General features: G+C 40.8%; 1 protein-coding gene across 1 annotated transcript in view; it reads left to right on the top strand.

The window, feature by feature from the left end:
• LOC309341606 (uncharacterized protein) overlaps positions 1–761 on the top strand; it is a 32393-nt gene extending 31632 nt beyond the window's left edge. The window contains exon 4 of the mRNA XM_081861324.1: positions 124–761. Coding sequence (XP_081717450.1) covers positions 124–191 — 68 coding nt within the window. The 3' untranslated portion in view covers positions 192–761. The remainder of the gene's footprint in view (positions 1–123) is intronic.
• The last annotated feature ends 12824 nt before the right edge of the window (positions 762–13585 follow it).

The following is a 13585-nucleotide window of genomic DNA, read 5'->3' as shown; positions in this document are numbered from 1 at the left end:
TTTTAGGGAAGGCTATCGACCACAACACTACTTTAATCAAAGCTCGTTCCTGTTTGGTGACTATCTAGGTGCATCAACATTACAACTTTTAAATCAAATTGACACTTTCTTCTTCTTCTACAGGCATAACTTTTCAGGAAGAGCCTTGTCTAACTGTGGCTTGTTGCAAATGTCTTGTTTTGGAATCCTAATCCATTTATAGAATGCCATCTGAATAGAATTGAAACTGGTTTAAAGGTATATGGTAGAAGTGCCATTCGAATCTGCACTGGACAGGAAGTTATATGTTTGACTCAGCAAATGTGTGTGTGTGTGTGTGTGTGTGTGTGCATTTGTGAGTGTGATTTTTATAGTGGTGAACAAATTTTGTGCCTAGTAGTGCTTACCCTTTAATCAGCACGACTCTATCAATGAGCCATGATTTGTTCTCTGTGTGAAAGCTCCGACATGATGGCAGCACTACACTGCGTTGTGGAGTAGCAGACAGGTGTATCTGTGGTGCGGCTTTGATGGTTTTATGCAAATCTGTAGCTACCCACCTGCCACAAAACATGCCAAGTGCAAGGCAGGAATCTGAGCCTGCAACTTTTGAGAACAAGATTTATGAAGTCCCGCAGGCCTGCATCTGTTTATCATCTCGTTTGTCCCAAAGAGCTGTAGGAAATTATTCGATCTCCAACTTCTTATAATTATGGTGTATGAAAGCAAAATTAGCATCCAGCTCCTACTACGAGGGAACACAATAAATCTGTCCTCATCTTTCTGTCTGAATAAAATAAATGTATGTTTGATTCTGCCTTTCGCTCGCACTTAAGCTTGTAAAAGACCCTGAATCTAGGGAGAACAATGATGTAGAAAGGCACAATGATGAATACAAATTCAATGGGAGTTCCTTTGTATTATATATTTTCTAAACTGTGAGCCAACTGGGCATCAGCTTGTTAGCTTTTACTTTCTGCAAAACAGCTCTGAAATTTCATGTGCTACGGTAATGATTAATAATAATCATCCTGTCATCATTCTATTTTTTTCCTCCTTCTGTGGGGTGCAGATTGTTTGAACCTTATTATTATTTATCTTTCAGTTCTTGAGTTCCCAGATAGCCTCCTCATGGAGCTGCTTGTTTTTTTACTGCATGTTGGATCAAGTTGCTATGGTTACCCCATGCCATTAGAGAAGGGAGTGCTTATTTCTTATCAGTACAACTTTGGGAGAAGTCAAATTTGGTATATATCCTGAATGAAATATATTAAGCGAGAGACAATTGAGGCTGTGAGTTGTTGTCTTCTGGCTTGGCAACATGAATAATAGCTGCTCACTGGATAATTAGAAATATTGGCTGCCTGGATTCACCCTTCAGATTTGTATTTGAAAATATGACATTAACCACTAATCTGCATTGCAAGTAAATACACACACACACACACACACACACACACACCACAAAACCTCATGCTGGAATCCATTTAACTTGAGTGGGAATTTGCTGATATACTTTAGAGTATTTGGTGTCAAGCTGCCACTTTGAAATTTGAATACAGTCATACCTTAGATATTGAATGCCTTGGTACCTGGACGGTTGGCTTCTAAACGCCGCAACCCTGGAAGTCAGTGTTCCAGTTTGCGAATGTTCTTTGGAACCCAAATGTCCGACGGCGCTTCCACTGCTTCGAATTGGCTGCAGGAAACTCCTGCAGCCAATCAGAAGCTGCACTTTGGTTTCTGAATGTTTTGGAAGTTGAATGGACTTCCAGAATGGATTCCGGTTGACTTCCAAGGTACGACTGTACTGATTCAAATGTTGATTTGATCCCAGACATGGGCATTTTTGTCCTGATCCACAGGTCCAAAGGAGGACCTATGTGAGTAGTCTGATGAAGGGACACCCCCATTCCTTCTTAAATCTGAGAGACCACAACACAATGACTTGCATTTGCCTCTAACAAATTTGAAAAGTATAGATCAACAAAAAAGCAATTTAAAAAGCTGTAACAATCAAGCATGAATCTGTATGACAAAATCCCCACTTTTTATTCCTTTCTAATGCACTTCACGAAACAGTGTCTCTTTGCTTTTTTACTAAGCTGTTGTGATTTTCAGAGGCTTGGAACATCATAAAACACTGGGCATATGCCCAACCAATTTCAGTCTCGCCCAAGACTCAAGCAATTGTAAATCAATTGTATTAAAAATATTGTAATGTCCAGCCAGGGGACCATTCCAAAACCATTTTAATATTTGTACAGCAACATATCCACTTCAGATTTGGAGCAAATGATTAAAAAAAATAAGCTATGTTGTTTACCACATCACGATTTAGCTTTGGGCATGAACCACAAGATTTGCACTGATACAACTCAAACAGACCTGTCAAAGAGGCTGGATCCATTTTTGTGGCTTAATGACATCAGTTTGACAGAGGTTAATGGGACTGCATGCGTTACTTAACTGGTTTTCAGTAATATTTAGCATGAAAGAACCAAATGGTTTGCAGCAGTTGTGACAAACACTTGGAGCAATGGCACACGGCCTCATTTCCCTGGATGATTAGTTTGGTTGGGATTAGCAAGCCAAAAATTCTCTTTTATTAGCTAAAAGCAGAGATGAAAGGGAGAACAGGGACATATACTGAAGGTGTATGAGAAGCTGCTGGATGAGCACTTGGCCTAAATCCAGGGAGAGATTTGTGCTTTCAGTATGACCTAAACATCCTCCCAGGAAGAATCTGTATGACCTGAAATGTGCTGGATGTAGATTCTGGCTGCATCTTAGATCTGTTTTCCGTATTTTTTAATACACAAGCCCAAACAGAGCCATCTTTTGAAATTCACACTTCTCTGAACTTTGCAGTTTGGTTCCCCAACCAAGTAATTTTTCTTTATATTGAAAATGAATATACTTGAGTTAAGTGTACATGAGATTGCACGTTTTAGCAAAAACAACACAAAGATGTGCTATGTTGGAGAAAAATAATTTTTTAAAAAATGTATTTTAAGTTAAACCACATACAAATTTGTATATTGTGAGAAATTTGCACAGAAATGCTGATGAATTTTCACGAGGATTTAACACAAAATCACAAATGGATGTGAAAATGTGAAGAGCTGAACTTAAGATGGAGAAAGATGAGAAACTAAGAGAAATCAAAATGGACTGATTCACTCATCATTGGTTGCAATTACACTTACATGAGAGTAAGCCCTATTGAACTCAGTAAGATTTATACCATCTTTTATAAGAATCCCAAGACAGTTTACAGCTGTGCAAAAACACAGCAAACCATGCATTAAGACAAGTAAAAGCACAGCAGGATTCATAAAAATATTAAAATATAACAATAGCCGTAATAGTTAATCAATCTCTCAAGGTTGGGTTTCCTAAGACATGGAAATACTAGGAAATATATATATTAAAGGAGTACCCAACTAAATAGTTTGGCCGGTGCAAGAACATTTATCTGCCCAGTAAACTTGCTCACCCTTTCCTCTTACTGCATACACCGTGTGCCCCATAAATTATTCCAGAGGGACGGGGACTCCTGAAACAGATTTAGGGGTCACGTGGGGAAAGGAGAGGGTAGCTAAGTTCCATAGTGCTTTAACTGTTTAGTTGGATACCAACAGGTGTTTTGTTTTGTTTTGTTTTAATGAATATTCACCATTCAAAGTCCCCTCAGGAAATATAACCTGAAAGCACAGCTTTCAAGCTGAAAACTGAATAGGTGAACATTTGCTATAAGCCAAATATACCAGTATTGGCACCATGACTCCTTCTGTTGTTAATAGTGCCATGATAAATTATCTACTGTGCTTCCCTTTTAACTGCCAGCTTTGCTTTCTTCTGAAACAAAAGTTCTTCAAACATGTCAAAGGCACTTGTCCTCCTTCAGGACAAGATCATGGCAAGTTTGAAGTTTGAAAAGAATCTATTTCTGAGTTATCGAAGTGCAAATATAGTACTTTAATAAGAGTTTCTAACATAAGGGAAGGAATCTTTCAGCACTTCTCAGTTACACAAGCATATGATAGCATGGAATTGAGGATGGGAATTAAGAGAAGGAGTGAGAAAAAAGTTTAAGGAAGTTCAGGCAAGTAGAGGAAAATGTTCAAAAACACACACCAGGGATTGGGTGGTGGGACAAATTTTGAGATGCTTAGAAATTTAGATCTTCATAAATTTTTATATTTATTTTCCTAATCTGTCCTTCTCAGACCCAATGTGTGGACCAGAACTTAGCTATTAAATGGATTTCACATATCTCCAGATGTTTTGACAGTTCCTGGCAAATTTTGAGAGAAAATGTATGTCTGAAAATGTATTTTCTGAGGAAAATATACATTGAAACATGTACTTTTAGGGAAAATGCACATTTACATGTGCACTAAATTAATATTTAAATATTATTTTGATAAGATTTCAGATTAATGTAGAAATGGGATAGAATGTTGGGTAAGAACAGGTGACAGAGACACAGATCAGATATAGAAAGTTCCTCCTATCCTTGGTGTGTGTGATGATACCCCACTGATGTCATCAGAAGACTCCCTGTGAATCAACTATGCAGCCTAGAATAGGTGTGAGCAGTGGTGGAGCTTCAAGTTCTGGTGGAGAGCAGGCGGGGGCATGACTGGTGTGCATCCCAGGGGCATGGCGCGCCACCTGCGGGGGCATGGCACCCAGTGGGGGGGGCAGCCATGATGGCACCGCACCGGGATCGTGCCACCAGGGGCGGGGCGGTCCTTCCGCACCCCTGTTTCTTTGCCAGTGGGTGTGAGGAAACTCTGGCCCTCTAGGTGTTGCTGAACTACAACTCCCATAATTCCTTTTCGCTGGTCATGCTTGCCAAGGCTGTTAGGAGTTGTTGTTGTTTAGTCATTTAGTCGTGTCTGACTCTTCGTGACCCCATGGACCAGAGCATGCCAGGCACTCCTGTCTTCCACTGCCTCCCGCAGTTTGGTCAGACTCATGTTTGTGGCTTCAAGAACACTGTCCAACCATCTCGTCCTCTGTCGTCCCCTTCTCCATGTGCCCTCAATCTTTCCCAACATCAGGGTCTTTTCCAGGGAGTCTTCTCTTCTCATGAGGTGGCCAAAGTATTGGAGTCTCAGCTTCAGGATCTGTCCTTCCAGTGAGCACTCAGGGCTGATTTCCATAAGAATGGATAGGTTTGATCGTCTTGCAGTCCATGGGACTCTCAAGAGTCTCCTCCAGCACCAGAATTTAAAAGCATCAATTATTCTGCGATCAGCCTTCTTTATGGTCCAACTTTCACTTCCATACATCACTACTGGGTTAGGAGTTGTAATTTAGCAAAATCTGGAGGGCCAAAGGTTCCTTACACCTGGCCTAGAATATGTCCTCAAATACTCTGTGACTGACACAGAGGGTTCTGGGAGAAGTGATAAGGACAGAAAATGATGAATAATCTCTGTATCAGAACATAAGAGGTGAAGTAATCCTCAGGTGGTTCGTCTCTATTGTTTTTGCAACTTAGTCATGCTCTGTATCTATGGAAGCTGTGGACGTAAGAACTACCTGTTCTCCCCGCTTTCTTGTGCATTCGCAAATGTGTCCAAGTCAAAGGACTGTAATGATAGCAAATCAACATGGCTTGCCAACAAGGAAAGGTCACTCCCCCTGTGAAAATGAAGGCTCGTCATTTTTGTCAGACATATCCACAAAAGTAACACTAGAGTCTTCTATTAGAAATGAAAAAGACTGTGGCATTTACTAAGAATCTGTTCATAAGCAGCTACAGTCCCAGTGACTGTGTGCTATACTCGAATGCATAAGTGAGCAAAATACAGAAGCAAAGAAGTTCTTGTGTGGATGAGGATGGTCTTAAATTACTATACAGAAATAACTTCGAATAAAAATAGGATTTTTCTTAGAAGACAGTGCCTTTATAGCAGAATCATAGTGCAGCTGAAGTTTTTTTTCAAGGAGTAAGGCTTAGAGAATCATAATCCGATGGAAATACTTGAAACAGCATAAAGGGCTTTATAATAATAATAAAAGTTTTATTTAAATTACTTAAAGCATGCATTAAGAAAATCAGGGGAAAATCTTTAAATGAGTACACCTAACAATGATTATTTCATTTCACAACCAAAAGGGCTAATCTTTGCAGTTTTTCATTGATTTTTCCATTTCCTTTCCTCCCATGACTTTTTCAGTGCAGTCAATGGATCTATTTTGGCTGTTGAGAGTGTTCTCAGCCATTCTGTGGTATGCAACGGACATTTCCATTTCCAGTGATTTGCGATACTAATCTTTGAAGCTCCCAATACAGTTCTAACAAGAACCATATGCTCACCTACATCAGGGTGTGTGTTTTTTTGTTTTAAAATTTTTACAATATCAGAAAATAATGTACTGTCAGCTCAGTCGTAGTTATTATAAAAATATATGTAACATTTCCACCCTGACATTCATTAAACAATGGGCGTTCCCATCACATGTGCATGAAGGTACCAACCTGTGCTTGACATTTCCAGTAAGTAACTCAAGTTATGTTATGCAGCCTATTGAATTTTTATGGTGCCAGGTGCCATATATATACTATCTTGGTGGACCACAAGCTTAGCATGAGTCAACAGTGTGATGCAGCAGCAGAAAAAAGCAAAGGCTGCATCAACAGAAGTATAATGTCCAGATCAAGGGAAGTTATAGTACCAATCTATTCTGCCTTGGTCAGACCACACCTGGAATATTGTGTACATTTCTGGGCGTCACAATTTATGAAGGATGTTCACATGCTGGAATGTGTGCAGAGGAGGGCAACTAGGATGATCAAGGGTCTAGAAGCCAAGCCTTATGAGGAACAGTTGAAGGGACTGGGTATGTTTAGCCTGGAAATTAGGAAACTAAGAGGAGATATGGTAACCATCTTCAAATATCTAAAGGGATATTCACATGGAAGATGGAGCAAGCTTGTTTTCTCCTGCTCTGGAAGGTAGAACTCAAACCAACGACTTCAAGTTACAAGAAAGGAGATTCTGACTAAACATATTAAAAAACTTTCTGACAGTAAGAGCTGTTCAACAGTAGAATAGTCTCCCTTGGGAGATTGTGGACTCTCCTTCCTTGGAGGTTCGCTCCCTCTCCCCCCCCTCCCTCCTTCCCTCCCTCTCTCTAAATTCAAAAAACATATATTCCAAAGTTACAATACAGTTACAATACAAGACATTTTCTATCAATGTAACACCTCTGTGATGATGGCCATCCAACCTCTGCTAAAAACAACCCCTCCAAGACATTAAAATATCCTGTTCTTCAATAAAATATTGTAATGCCTTGGAGGTTTTTAAGCAGAGGTTGGATGACTATATGTCATGGATGCTTTAGCTGCATTACCCTTGGGGTCCCTTCCAACTCCACAATTCTATGATTCTACCAGTCGTCCTAACTTAACCCAAAATGACCTAAGCTGTGAGGGAAGTGCAGCTGGTGTGTACTGCCTCTGTACAGCTCTCTGACTAGTCTGATGGGATGCAGCAGCATCAGGACCAGTAGTGGGGATGCATGAAAGTGATGCCCTTAAGGATGCATCAATGCATGCATAGCACTGGGTAAAATGTGGTGTCTAGAGGCCAAAGAGACAGGTCCCATGGGCAAGGATACAGAGGAGGATGGCGAATACAGGAGTTGGAGGAAAGCAAGGACATTGCAAAGTAGAGAAGAGGTATAGACAGGGAAGTAAGAGAACAAAGGAAGGAGGCCCGACTAAGAAAGGGATGAGGAACCAGGAAGGGAAGAAAGGAAGGGGGAGGAGGGAAGGGTCTGGGGTGATCAACCTAAGAGGTGAGCTAAGAGAAGAGAAAGGGGAAGAAAGACAGATTATAAGAAGATAGTATGTTGACTTAGAAAGAGATTCTATTATGAACTTAGTAACAAAATTCTCTAAGACCAGCTAATGACAAAAAACCACCTGAGGATCTTTGGAACCTTAATACAGGGCAACCTTGACAGCTGCCTCTTGAATCACTGGTGCAAAAAGTGAAACATCTGATAATAATCCTTTTTAATCTTGTTGGAGGAACTCTTTTGGAAATGTTTGTTCTATTTTGTTTTATTCTAGTTGGTCTTAAATGTTTGACACGTTCTTTGGTATTTTATCATTTTAAAATTGCCTTCAGACCACTCCACCCCCCCCCCGGCTGCTCTCAGGAGGAGTTGGATTCAGAGGAGGTATCCCTTCACCCAACCCACCCAAACCTCTGCCACCCACCCACCACTAATGGGGGGGGGGAGATGGCAACAAAACCCTAAAATCTCATCTAGGTAAAGGTCAACTTGCATTGGGAATTTTGAAGCACACACAGAAACTGACTTTTTGCCTGTTGGACCCACTATTGGTCTCATCCACTCAATCCACCAGAGCCTGTCTTCACATGCAGGGGAGGTCCCTAACTCACCAAGAGTTTGAGACCCATCAGCTACCCTCACCTAGTTTAGCTGACTAGTTGAAGCCTTTCCTAGGTGTGGCTGCTGTTCCATGCTGACAGCTCCTAGGAGCCTCAGGTGAGAGCTAAGCGCAGTGTGGAGACCAAAGGTGGACAATCTACCCCAGAAGGAGCATGATGTGTCCCCCACCAGAGATACTCCCCCTCCCCTAACGCCCCTGGCAGCTGTAAACATGGGGAAATGAATGGGTGGTGATTTTCAAATTAAGTTTAATGCCTCTTTTGTAAAGTACAATATATGTACAATGGCTAATAAACACAGGAATGGTGCAGTGTAGTGGGATGGGGAGAATCAGTCTAAATAAATTACCATTTAACCAAAAAACAGGAGGAGGTAAAAACAGAAGAGCTGATGTTTAGAAGTGGAAATGAAAGTTACAAACTGAGTTTTTCAGACTGGTGAGCTTATCATCACCTAATCATAGCTCATTGTCCTCTGGCAATGAAACTACTGATAAGATAAGAAAACCTAATCAGAATCCTTTCTCCACCCCTGGAGCAATGGGACATTTATAACACAACCCATGCTTCTTACATGCCCTCCTCTGCCAGTGTATCCAATAACTACAATCAGCTCCATCCAGCTTAGTTAAATCCACTTGAATTGGCGATCTGCCTGTGAGCAACGGGTGTCAGAAAGACTCCTTAATAGTGCATTCCTATATAAGTTTGCTCATAAGTTAATCCTGTTGAGTTCAATAGGAATTACTCCCAAGCCTATATAGACTGGCAGGTCTAAAGCTACACAGCAACTTTAAGGTAAAAGGTAAAGGTAAAGGTACCCCTGCCCGTACGGGCCAGTCATGTCCGACTCTGGGGTTGTGCGCCCATCTCACTTAAGAGGCCGGGGGCCAGCGCTGTCCGGAGACACTTCTGGGTCACGTGGCCAGTGTGACGAAGCTGCTCTGGCGAGCCAGCACCAGCGCAGCACACGGAAACGCCATTTACCTTCCTGCTATAAAGCGGTACCTATTTATCTACTTGCACTTAAGAGTGCTTTCGAACTGCTAGGTGGGCAGGAGCTGGGACCGAAAGACGGGCGCTCACCCCGCCACGGGGATTCGAACCGCCGACCATGCGATCGGCAAGCCCTAGGCACTGAGGTTTTACCCACAGTGCCACCCGCATCCCGCACACAGCAACTTTACTATTCAGCAAAGAATGACTGGTAAATTTCCAGAAGGTCTCAAAAGGAATTAATGCATGCATAAGTAACTGGAAGATAATTGGTTGGAAGAGTTGACAGAGTTGTTAATGTAAGTTTTTATTCCCTGTTCTGCTCCTGTTACACTCTGTTCCATCCCCACTCTGTCCTCTTCTGGGTCCAAAAGGACCCGAGCATCAGTGGCTGTGTGTCAACTGGCCGCGTGCAAAATTGTTGCCGCCTGCATGTATTTTGCAGTTTGCAAAACAGCAGCTAGAGATGGATGCCCAATTGCATTTCCATGTCTTATTCCAATTCACGAATCTGTCCTGTTTCTGCATTGGTGTGTGATTTATTTTTTGAAAAATAATCTGCATGGAAATTGGTACTTAAACACATCTTTATATAAAACTTTCTCATCAACATATTGTCAACAAAAATGCAAATGTTAAAATGCATTTCAATACAGTTTTGGAAATGCATCGGAACATTGAAGAAGTGCAAGAGCCAATGCATGGCTATCTTCTGTCCACACATTTGTGTAGATCAGGCCAATTCATACTGGTAGCGGCAAATATCAAATTGCTCAAACATCAGTAAAAGGAGTTTTATCAAGTCCCTGTTGGGCCACCATTGAGATATTGTGAGAACGCCAGCCCCGCAAGAAATTCCATTACTCTTGTTCACATTATTTTTACTTCCCTCAAATTTTCATGCATGTTTCGCCAAATTTGCTGCAGATTTCGCTTTGGAATTTGGTGCGTCTCGCCATGATTTGTACTTGGCTGGTAGCGTGCATTTTTTTGGAGTTGCATGAGTTTTTCAGGCCTGTGTTATTTGCAACTACAGACCATCATTTAAGGAGCTGTCTTTTTTTTAAGTGTTCTGAATGAGCAATATGATTTTTTTTGTTGTTGTTTATCAGCTAACAGCTTAACAAAAAAAGAAACCCTTCTGAAAAACAAAGACATAGGTGTCTACCAAAAGATATATGAGCCCATCAGAATTGTGCTTTAGTAATGCATTCTCAAAATATGTATGATACAGAACCACATTTGGATGCTTGTGTGAAAAGATGGATGCCTCTGCTATGCGGTCTCATTTGGATGCTTGTTTTATTTCAACAACTAATGGATTTTGGAAAGGTTTTACCTGAAGTAAGCATCTCACTCTAAGCTTTGTTTTATAAATGAGCATCTACTGTGGGCAACCACGCAGAAGTAGCAACCCATGGAAATCTTTCCCTATCATGCGTAAATTTCAACAGCAGAATTTCTTTCCCTATGCCAAGAGAATTAGGATGCTGATATAGCACATATACGATTATGGTCGCAGTGCCAACCTATTTTGTACTCTAGTGCCAACCTATTTTGAACTACTTGCATCCACCCCCAAAATAATAATTGCTAACTTCAATGTTCAGAAACAGATGTCTCATCTCACAGAAAAAACCCGAAAAGCACCAAATTTGAAAGTGCTAAAGTTAGTTTACTTTACAAGAATATAATACCACAATATTTGATTAGCTTTCACTAATGCAAAAGAAAATGTTTTAGCACACAAATTATTGTGAATAATCTTGTGAACTTTGATGTTGAAATTTAAGTCTCTTAAGTTTCAATTTCAGGCATATCAAAATCTAACTTTGTGTGCCTTTTCCTTTGCAAATTAAGTCACCAATTATTGCAAGTCAATTGCTTATTAAGTACATGTTCAGTTAATACAGTTGCCGAGCCAACTAGCCTGGAACAAGGCACATCAAAAGAAACATTTTAGAAAAATGTGTTGTAAACCCAATATTGGGAAATCACATTGCCAAAAGACAGAACTCTACAGCACCATCTGGTATCAAAGTGTTATAATGCATTTAAAACACTAATAATAATAATAATAATAATAATAATAATAATGAATTTATTATTTACTAATGTAACTAAGTCATTAGTCTAATTAATTTGTTGATTAGATTTGATTTGTATATTGCCCTTCATCCAAAGCTTTCAGAGCTATTCACAACAGAAAAATACAAAACTAGAATACAAATTACATTATAAAACAAAAAGAAACCAATCTCCCCCACTCCTACAAACACATTTTCAATGCCATAGTATGTCAATCAGCACAATGTCTGGTGCCTAAAGATATGGAATGAAGATGCCAGGCGAGTCTCCCTGGAGACAGCATTCCATAAACAAGGAGCCACCACAGAAAAGGCCTGTTCTCACGTTGCCACCCTCTGGACCTCTCATGGAGGAGACACATGAAGAAGGGCCTCAGATTATGATCGCAGGGTCTGGATTGGTTCATATGGGGAGAAGCGGTCCTTGCAGTGCCATAGTCTTGATCTATTTAGGGCTTTATGGGTCAAAATCAGCACTTTGAATTTGGCCTGGAAACTAACTGGCAGCTATTACATTCAGGCCAGGATCAGTGTAATATGCTCAAACTTTCTTGCTCCAATGAGCAACCTGTCTGCTGAATTCTGCACCGGCTTAAGTTTCTGAACCATCTTCAGGGGCATATAACATATAACATGGGTAGGCAAACTAAGGCCCGGGGGCCAGATCCGGCCCAATTACCTTCTAATTCCAGCCTGCGGATGGTCCGGGAATCAGCATGTTTTTACATGAGTAGAATGTGTGTTTTTATATAAAATGCATCTCTGGGTTATTTGTGGGGCATAGGAATTCGTTCATTTTTTTCTTCAAAATATAGTCCGGTCCCCCATAAGGTCTAAGGGACAGTGGACCAGCCCCCTGCTGAAGAGGTTTGCTGACCCCTGACATACAACATGTTGCAGTAATCTAACCTAGAGCATAGACAACAAAAGTTAGACTATCCCTGACTATCTAGCTGGGCCACAGGCTGGAGCTAATGGAAGCCACTCTGCACCACTGAGGCTACCTGGCTAACAGTCTTATCTGTCTTGTCTGGGCCCACCCCAGTTTTATTGCTTGTTCTCAATGGGAAATGATGGAAAGTTCAGTCAGATTAAATCCTGAGAAATGGCCATGGGTTGATTATGTACTGTATGTATTAACTTCCAGAACACTGAGAGTAACTGGGGATTGTATATAAGACTATATAAAAGCTGCAAAGTCTAGTCTCAGCCTTACAGTCTAATTGGCCACATAGTAAGAAAAGAGAAAAAAATATATATGAAGGGAAAAGATAGGGGAGGAAGATCAGTTTTGAGAGTGAAGAGCTGATCTTTCAACTAACACATGGACTGGTCTCCTTTCCCACACTAGATCCAATCAGTTCATTTTAATCGAAAAAGAAATTTTGCACCAGCTGCTGATACAAAGTGCTGACCAAAAAAATGAACTATAATGAACCATGCAAGCTTCTTAATTTACTTAGCTTACATAATTACATTTCTACCTCCCACTCGGCACAATAATTGCATGGATGCCCTGCTTTGGAAGAAGGAAAAAGAAAAAATTTGTGGCGCCTTAATGGGAAGGTTTAAATGATGCGGCCCCGCTATGGGACAAGATGCTAATAACAGCGATCAATAACGAAGCTTTGGGCTTGTGTTTGTTTTAGTTAAAACCATACCCCTGGTTGCAAGAGCATTGCAGCTCTAATTTGGATCAACGGTAATTGCCAGCTCTCCCAGGTGTTGCAGGGATGAGAAGAATTGATTCTGAAGATTTGGCAGGTTAACGCAGTCAGGAAATCCTTTCTCATTTTCCCCCCTTTTGTTTAGTCTTTGGTCTCTCTATGTGTAACAACAAACAACCCCTGTGGTGCTTTTGTAAATATTTCTCTGGTTGCAGAGTTGCTTTTGCAAAGTAACAGCTTGATGATACACCAGGAGCAGAAGTCATGGGTTCTCATCTTCAAAGCCTTGAATGGCCTGGACCCTGTATCCTACCTACCTGTCCATCCTTTTATCTCAGATGTAAGCCTCCTTTGTGTCATTGTACTCACAAGCCTTGAGATTTGCATGAGGATGGTCTGCCAGCCTCCA

The sequence above is a fragment of the Podarcis erhardii genome, assembly GCF_964252035.2.
Source record: "Podarcis erhardii genome assembly, chromosome: 5".
In the NCBI taxonomy this organism is placed as follows: Eukaryota; Metazoa; Chordata; class Lepidosauria; order Squamata; family Lacertidae; genus Podarcis; species Podarcis erhardii.
This window is presented reverse-complemented; position numbering and strand designations above follow the sequence as displayed.